This window comes from Populus euphratica, unplaced genomic scaffold (genome assembly GCF_000495115.2).
Source record: "Populus euphratica unplaced genomic scaffold, PopEup_1.0 scaffold159.1, whole genome shotgun sequence".
Classification (NCBI taxonomy): Eukaryota; Viridiplantae; Streptophyta; class Magnoliopsida; order Malpighiales; family Salicaceae; genus Populus; species Populus euphratica.
In genome coordinates, this window is record NW_011499962.1 from 444,592 (window position 1) to 453,942 (window position 9,351).

The following is a 9,351-nucleotide window of genomic DNA, read 5'->3' on the forward strand; positions in this document are numbered from 1 at the left end:
AAAAATTAATTAATTTATTTAAAATTAATTTTTTTATGTTTAATATTATTTGATATGTTGATGTTAAAAATAATTTTTTAAAACAATATTATTTTAAGGTGTTTTTTAGAGCTTATTTGTTCTTATGTTTTTAAATACTTTTAAAATTTTTTATTTTTTATTTGTTTCAAATTAAATTTTTTCATATTTATAAATTATTTTTATTTAATGCTATTAAAAATTATTTTTTAAAAAATAAAAAAAATATTATTTTAATATATTTCTAAAAAAAAATACTTTAAAAATCAACTTATATCAAAATCCAAACACCCCCTTAGAAGACCACAGCCGCCGCTCCACCAAATTGCCACGTGTCCTGCTGCTTAACTAAAAACAACAAATTTCAAGTTATTCGCTACCGCTAAGCACGTGCCGCCTTTTCCTTCCCCTCCATGACAATCAACGGAAAAAATAAAAAAACCCCGAAAAGAAACATCTCGCCACCAACTTACAGACAACGCAAGCAGTAACGCTTCCCTCTCTTCTCCTGTCCTCTCCTACCGTCTCGGGCTGTTTACATTTCTTCCTCTTCAAGCTACCAACACTGCATCTCTCTCTCACACTCTCTCTAAATCCTTTTGAAAGACTTTCTCTGTTTACCTGCAATCAGAAAGCGCCGACACTGTTTGGTCTTCACAAATTTAGAGAACCTAAAGTCAGTGAAAATGAACAGTTTGAGTTTGTTTAAGAGAGCTTCTAGATGTTTCAATGACTATCCTTCTCTCGCTAAACTCGTTGTCGTTTGCACCATCAGGTAATATTCCTCGCTCCAAATTTCTCTTCTTCAGTTCGATTAATTATGTTTGAACGATACTTTTTTCTTCCTATTTTTGGAAAAAAATATTTTTTTCTTGATTGATTGCTAAGTGTGTGAATGGAGGAGATGGAGTTTTTCTTTTACGGTTGGTTGCTTGTGTGTGTTAATTAGGTGATTAGTAGTTTGGTAATTCTGCGATTAGCATTATTAGATCACGTTTTTGTTGCGGTTAGATGTGTTCTTTTTTTGCTTCCAAGTTTGTTGGATGTTTCTAGAATTAGATAATTCAGTTTAACTCTATTATTGCTGCTACCTACAATAGAGATCGACTCTGTTTCCTCTGTTCTAATAATGAAACTGTATAACTAGTAATATCTTAATTTTTTTTCCATTAAAAATAGTGCTCGTTAATGGTATTTGAACATGTTCTTGTTTGTTGTTGTTAGAATTATCGGGTTTTTTTTAATTTTAGATTTTAGTATTTCAGTTGATATTTATTTATTTAATCAGAGTTTCTTGGTGATTGCTATTTATCATGTGATTGATTGAATTGCAGTGGTGGATGCTATGTAGCTTACGCAGATGCAAATGGAATTGGTGGTGCACCACCAGCTTTGGAGGAGATCAAGAAAAAGAAGGTGGTGGTGCTTGGGACTGGTTGGGCAGGAACCAGTTTCTTGAAGAAACTTAACAATCCCTCATATGATGTTCAGGTGATATCGCCTCGCAACTACTTTGCATTCACTCCTTTGTTACCAAGTGTTACGTGTGGTACGGTGGAGGCTCGTAGCATTGTCGAACCAATTCGTAGCATTGTCAGGAAGGTAATGAGAAATGGAGTGTTAAGAATCATGAGCTTTGACTCTGGGCAGTCTTGTGCATGAATAAATCTTGTCTGTTCATCATGTGTGGGTCATATGATGTATAGGATTTATGTAGGTGATTGTGCATAGAACTTCACTTTATAAAGAATAGATTTTAGATATGAGGTAACGCAGTAACCAGCCCTTGTTTGTTTCTTCCTCTCGCAGAAAAGTATTGACATTAGATACTGGGAAGCTGAATGTTTCAAGATTGAAGCAGAAAATAAGAAAGTTCATTGTCGACCTAGTTCAGAATCCATTAAGAATGGAAAAGAAGAATTTGTTGTGGATTATGACTATCTTATTATAGCCATGGGAGCCCGTCCAAACACATTCAACACACCTGGTGTAGTTGAGAACTGCAATTTCCTAAAGGTAACCTTCTCAGAATTTCAATGCATGCTATCCTTATCAATTTCATTGTCTGGAAAATTTTGGAGAGATAGGAAATCGGGAATTGAGTTGCTTGATGCACATGCACGGTTAAATTGTACAAGGAAATGGATTTCTTCTGCAGGAAGTTGAAGATGCTCAGCAGATACGTCAATCTGTTATCAACTCATTTGAGAAGGCAAGCTTGCCGACTTTTAGTGATGAAGAAAGGAAGAGAATACTTCATTTTGTAGTTGTTGGTGGTGGACCAACAGGAGTGGAGTTTGCTGCTGAGCTTCATGATTTTGTCAATGAGGATTTAGTCAAACTGTATCCAGCAGCAAAATTTTTTGTAAAAATAACACTACTTGAAGCATCAGATCATATTTTGAACATGTAAGTACCTGCCTTCTGCTCATGATGATTGATACCTCACTGGTTTGGTTTCTGATATTAACTTTAGATGGAATGAACGCTAGTATTTGTTAAATATAATTAAGATGTCCTGCAGTTCACTTTGATTAAGTTGATTTTTGATTTGCAAATAGTTCAGAAATATTACAGTAGCAATCTAAACCAGACTTTAGGAACTGTTCAACATATGCAGGCATGACTTGTTAAGCTTGTTAATTGGGTTCAAGACTTAATGCATCAATCGCGTACAGTTGCATGTACTTGAAGAGTTCTAATAGATGAACTCATGCTGTTGGGGGTTCTTGTATGCAGGTTTGACAAAAGAATCACAGATTTTGCGGAAGAGAAGTTCCAAAGAGATGGCATTGATGTGAAGTTAGGTTCGATGGTTGTGAAAGTATCTGATAAAGAAATCTCTACTAAAGCAAGAGGGAATGATGGTGAAATTACTACTATACCATATGGAATGGTCGTCTGGTCAACTGGAAATGGAACTCATCCTGTCATAAAGGATTTTATGCAGCAAATTGGTCAGGTGTGTTTCTGGCTTATAAAAACAGATTTATTTATTTCAGTGTCTCCAACATATCTTCTGTCATCTTTTTTAAAGATTCATTCAAAATGAACACTTTTATTTTTTTATAAAAAAAATTGTTCCTGTGAATACAGAGTAATCGACGTGCTTTAGCAACTGACGAATGGTTGCGAGTTGAGGGATGCAGTACTATATATGCACTTGGTGATTGTGCAACAATTAACCAACGCAAAGTCATGGTATTGTTCTCATTACTTTTTTGTTATAATTGCACGCATGACATCACCTGTTTTGTTATATTTTTGTCGAGTTTGTTTGTTCCTTTTTATTAAGACTAAAATGGAAGTTTTTACCTCTATTAAACTCTCTCACACATTAAGTAGATAATTTTTATAGGGATACACATACAAAACTGTTCATTCTTGAAGTGAACAACAAAAATGTTCTTTTTTAACGAATATTATTTTAGCATGTGGCTCATATTAAGTGAAACATGTATATAGAGAAAGCTAGTTATTGCCCACCAAGGACGATTGATAGTTTAGAGGTGTAGGGACAATGCCCCGTGAATATTGTTGTACTATTCATCATTATTGTCTTGTACCACAACAATTGGTATTAGAGTTTGGTTCATGATGTCTAGGATTTCTTCTGCAAAATTCAACATGGTCAAGTTCGATGGATCTAATAATTTTAGATTATGGCAGAAGAGGGTGAAGGATTTGTTAGTGCAATAACATATGGTGACAGCGTTACACAGAAAGCAACTAGAAGGCATGGACGACAAAGATTGGAAGGAACTGGAAGTGAGGATTGTGACAACTATTAGGTTTTGTCTGGTGATGATGTGATGTATCATGTCATGGATAAGAAATCACCAACAACAATTTGGTTCCAATTAGAAAGACGATGTATGTTGAAGTTGTTGACAAACAAGATTTATCTTAAGCAGAATTTATATGGTCTTAAGATGTCAGAGGTTATAAATTTGAATGAACATGTCAACCTTTTCAACTAGATCGTTAGTGATTTCAGGTGAGTTGATGTGAAGTTTGATGACGAATATAAGGTGTTGATGTTTCTGAATTCTCTACTTGTTTCTCCTACATATGAAAATTTGGTTATAACTTTAATGTGGAGGGAAGAAACTCTCAAATTTAAGGAAATAACAAATGCCTTATTAGGTTTTAATATGAGAAAGAAAGCTGGTGATGAGAATTCATAAGGTAAAGGGCTTGTGGTGAGGAGTAATCAAGAACGTGAGAGAAACAAGTCCTAAAATGGATTAAATAGCAACAAAGCTCAGTCTAAATCCAGGAAAAGGAAGGACATACAATGTTATAAGTGTAGGAAAAAAAGACATATAAAACAAAAATATCCAAAGAAAAAGAAGGGGGATATAAAGAATAAAGAGGGTTCATCAAAGTTTGTGAATGTGGTGGAAGAAGAACACTCAGAGAGCAATGACAGGGATATGTTTTATGTTTCATCTAGTTCATATCATCTCATATAGGTTAGTTAATTTTAGCTCTATTCCGAGGGGTAACGATGCTTCATGCAAAGTTGTTGGAATGGGGAATATAAAACTTAAAATGTTTGATGGTTTTATTAGAATATTATGTGATGTTTAGATATGTACTATATTTGAGGAAGAATTTGATTTCATTGGATATTTTAGATCGTAACAGTTTTAGTTTCAAATCTGAAAGTCGAGTAATGAAGGTGAATAAAGGTATTATGACAATGATAAAAAAGGAAAAAATTAGCAGGAAATATTTATAGACCAATAGGTACCATAGTTGTAGGTGGAGCGGTAGCCGTAGAATCTGAGTCAGATAGCATGATCTTATGGCATGTGCGGTTATGCCATATGGGTAAGCATAGGATGATGAAGCTTTATAAAAAGAATCTATTAAAGGATGTCAAAACATACAAGCTTGGTTTCTACAAGTATTGTGTTTTTAGAAAGCATAATAAGGTGCACTTCAAGACAACCACAGACAAGATAAGGGATTATTTATTGTATTCATATAAATGTTTAGGGTCTCGTAAGGGTAGCATGATGGGAAGGGCATGTATTTTTTTATTTTCATTGATGACTCACGAAAGGTTTAAGTGTACTTCATACGACTCAAGCTAGAAATGTTTTTCAAGTTCAAGGTGTGTAAGGCTAAAGTAGAAAACTAGATAAGAAGGAAGATTAAATGCCCTAGGTCAAAAAATGGTATTGAGTGCACAAATTCAAAGTTTATGGAGTTGTGTGAGCAACATTGGATCAAGAGACATTTTACAGTATGTAAAACACCATAACAGAACGATGTAACGGAAAGGATGAACAGAATAATAACTAAAAAATTAAGGTGTCTTATATTGAATGTGGGGTTTACAAAGAATTGAATATGACATGTTTCTTGATTAACAGATCACCTAGAGCATCACTAGATGGAAAAGTAGTGGAAGAGGTATTAACAAACAATGAAATTGACTATTCTAGTTTGAGAGTATTTGGATGTCCAGCCTATGTGCATGTTTCTAGTGATGAAAGGTCGAAGTTTGATCTAAAGTTTAGACAATGTATTTTGTTTGGATACCAAAAAGGAGTGAAAGGCTAAGCTTTAGGATCCAAAGGAAAACAAGATAGTGATTAATAGAGATGCATTTTTTTAATGAAAAAGCCTTGTTGCAACGAACTCAGGAAAAGAAGAAACAAGTGCCAAAAAATTGCAGCAGCAATAAACATGAGGTGCAATTGTAGCTAAAGACTCATGATAGAGAATTCAATACTCTGAATGCAGGAAGTTCTAGTTTAGAAGATCATAAGCATGATAGTATAACCATAAACAAGCCTAAACGCGTTATTAGGCCACCTACTAGGTATGTTTTTGAAGATTTGGTTTCTTATGCACATTACCAGTAGCGGAGATCCTATTATGTTTGAGGAGGCATTACATAACTCGGGGAAAAAGTAGATGGATGGGTTTTATGGAGGAAAACATATGGTATCTGTATAAGAACAAGACATGGGAGTTGGTGGACCTTCTAGAGAGGAAGAGGGCGATAGAAAGTAAATGAGTGTTAAAAAAAAAGAAAAAAGAATCAGCTTTAGAAAAGTTTAGAGCTCATCTAAGAGCAAATAGTTACTTATAGAGAAAAGTGGTTGACTATGTGAGGGTGAGAAGTTTAGAGCTCATCTACGAGCAAATGGTTACTTATAGAGAAAAGTGGTTGACTATGATAAGATATATTTGCTTTCACAGTTTGACAAGAACATTTAATCTGTAAATTGATGAAATCACTTTATAGGCTGCAGCAATCTCTTACATAATCTAGATTAACTATAAAATATACGAGTATAATATGAATTTACTTGGGTAAATCAAGACAAAGTTTCCTAGAAATAATGGTTGTCTCAACGTAGCTATATTAAGAAAGTGTTAGAAAGGTTTAACATGGATAATGCAAAACCAATGAATATGACTTTGATGAATCATTTTAGATTATCTATTGATCAATGCTTGAAGATAGATGATGTAGAGCAAGATATGTCAAAGGTCACATGTGTCAGTGTAGTGGGGTGATTGATGTTTGTTATGGTTTGTACAAGACCAAATTTGTCACAAGTAATTAATGTGTTAAGCAAGTTTATATTAAATCCAGGACGATAACATTGGGATGTAATCAAGTGGAGCTTTAGATACCTGAGGGGCATTTTAGACTATGGTATCATTTTAGCAAATAGTAAAGTGATTCTTTAGTTATGGGATATATAAATGCAAACTATGCAGGGGACTTAAATAACATAAGATTTACCACATGTTATGTATTCACTCTTGTGGGGGGGGTCTATTTATTAGAGGTCCATGGTTTAATTTTTAATTACATTATCTATTACTGAGTCAGAATATGTGGTAGTGGTCGAGGCTACCAAGGAAGCCTTATGGCTTACAGTGTTGGTTAAGGAGCAAGGTATTCAGAAATGTGGGGTTTAGTTATATTGTGACAATCAAAGTGTCATTAATTTGACAAAGAACCAAGTGTATCGTGCAAAGACCAAGCACATGGATGTTAGGTTTTATATAATGAGGGAATTGGTTTATTTTGGTGAACTATTGATTGAGAAAGTTTATAATTTTGAGAATACAGCAAACATGTCGATAAAACTTGTTATCACAGTTAAGTCTAGGCAGTGTTTGAACTTGATTAATATCTCCAGGTGCTAGATAGGAGATGCCTCGACGTGAACTTTCATGTTCTCCCTTCTCTCCTGAAAGGTGGATATTCTTCAAAGTGGAGATTATTGTAGTATGTGGCTCATATTGAATGGAATACGTATATAGAGAAAGTTGTTTGATGCTTTGCGATGTAATTCACTGCAAACGATGATTAATAGGTTTGGGGATGCGGAGGTAACACCCTTAAGATATGGTAAAGAGGTATTATTGAGATTTTCTAATACCTAGTGTCCGGCTAGAGTTTACTATAAATTCATACGATGTAACCTCAATTTCATGCAGGGTGACAATCCAGTTCCTCACTAATGTAGACGAGCGTATTATCAAATCTCGTGTTTTTTTTTTTCGTGCACGTATCACAGCAAGTATGTACTTGAAATTCTTCGTGTCATCCCAAACACACATTGCACATTGAAATCATATCTGTAAACTCACAATGGCTTAGCTGAAAACTATTGGTACATATTTGTTGTTATGGCTACTGTTAATAGCTTCTAAATGAATAATCCATGCATGATGATGTATGACATACACCAGATATACATGTGAAAATAATATTTGATGTCAATATTACATTGAGAATTTAATCACCTAGTCTGTTGATTTATGTTCTCTTTCTTGTACTTCCATGCTTGTAGGAAGATATTGCTGCGATATTTAAGAAGGCAGACAAGGACAATTCTGGAACTCTCACAGTAAAAGAATTTCGTGAAGTCATTAAAGACATTTGTGAAAGATATCCTCAGGTGGAGCTATATTTGAAGAACAAGAAGATGCGTGACATTGTTGATCTCTTGAAGATGGCTAGAGGGGATGTTGCAAAAGAAGCAATTGAACTGAATATTGAAGAAGTTAAGAAAGCCCTTTCAGAATTTGATTCCCAGATGAAGAATCTTCCAGCAACAGCTCAGGTCTTGTGTTGATTTTGTGGTTCTACTTTCTGTGAATTTTCATTCTCTAAGAGATATCTCCTAATTATCTATTTTCATTTGTCTGGATTCAGGTTGCAGCTCAGCAAGGCACTTATCTTGCTAATTGCTTCAACCGTATGGAAGAGGCTGAAAAAAACCCTGAAGGTCCTATCAGGTTCAGGGAAGAAGGGCGCCATCGGTTCCATCCCTTCAGGTACATCTTAAATCTTGTTTAAATTTGATATAGTAGGATTATGTTATGGCAGCTATTTCTTCCACGATCTTTTTACTGATGCTTAGCATTCCTCCGCCATTCATGATGCATCTTTTCTCTAGCAAAACATATAGTTTCCTCCCTGCATATCTTCTTCAGAGCTAGCTGTTTAACTCGGACATCTATGGAGTCAAGTTACAGACCACTTTTTGAATGCCAGACTTGAATCATATGGAACTCTACTTTGAGACTTGCAAGCAGTTAGGATCTCAGTCATTTGCTTTATGGCGTATATTGTTTCAGATACAAGCACTTAGGGCAATTTGCTCCATTGGGAGGAGAACAAACAGCAGCACAGCTTCCTGGTGATTGGGTTTCAATCGGTCACAGCTCTCAATGGCTTTGGTATTCTGTCTATGCAAGGTACTGGCTTTCTCCTTGGCTTCAAACTCTCTTAGAGATTTCAAATTGACTAGCTATATACTAACATGTTTTCGGTCTCTGTCTTATTCAGCAAGCTAGTCAGTTGGCGCACCAGGGTGTTGGTGATTTCAGATTGGACAAGGCGTTTCGTCTTTGGAAGGGATTCCAGTGGCATTTGAGCAGCTATCAGCATGTCGCCAGGTATCCATTTGGCAGAATTATAGTGCATGCTTTGTTAACCCCACTTTGGCAGTGCTGGAAAATTTGCTTTCATGTCATCTTTCATTAACCAGTTTTGTTGAATAAACAAACCCACAAATCATGGTAGTCTACCATATATTAAATCTGGAAAGGTGAATTTGTATATTTTACGTGCTAATGGTCAGGATAATTACCCTTCGTGATGCACAGTTTTCGCATTCGGACTTTGTGCCGCTTTTTGCAGCTAAACATCACTTGGAGATAGAGATGCACGAATTTTTTTTGGCTGATACCACATTCTCTGCTCTTCTTTTTATGTTCTTTGTTTAGTTACAATTAGCCCTTGTTTTTTCAAGCTGAGAAACCACTTTATCCAGCCTTTTAGTGAAA

The 9,351-nt window shown here is 35.1% G+C and overlaps 1 protein-coding gene across 3 annotated transcripts; it reads left to right on the top strand.

Moving 5' to 3' along the window:
* Positions 1-389: 389 nt before the first annotated feature.
* LOC105138785 (external alternative NAD(P)H-ubiquinone oxidoreductase B2, mitochondrial-like) lies at positions 390-9,351 on the top strand. Of its 3 annotated transcripts, none has more exons than XM_011045004.1 (11): positions 390-793; positions 1,353-1,620; positions 1,828-2,034; positions 2,177-2,427; positions 2,758-2,980; positions 3,115-3,219; positions 7,851-8,123; positions 8,216-8,337; positions 8,641-8,760; positions 8,852-8,961; positions 9,147-9,351. In XM_011045004.1, the coding sequence occupies exons 1-10, from the start codon at positions 705-707 to the stop codon at positions 8,937-8,939; spliced, it is 1,746 nt and encodes a 581-aa protein (XP_011043306.1). In that variant the 5' UTR covers positions 390-704; the 3' UTR covers positions 8,940-8,961; positions 9,147-9,351. The 3 variants fall into 3 exon arrangements, with proteins under 3 accessions (XP_011043306.1, XP_011043305.1, XP_011043304.1); XM_011045003.1 differs by having other exon boundaries at positions 9,206-9,351; XM_011045002.1 differs by having other exon boundaries at positions 391-793; positions 8,852-9,181.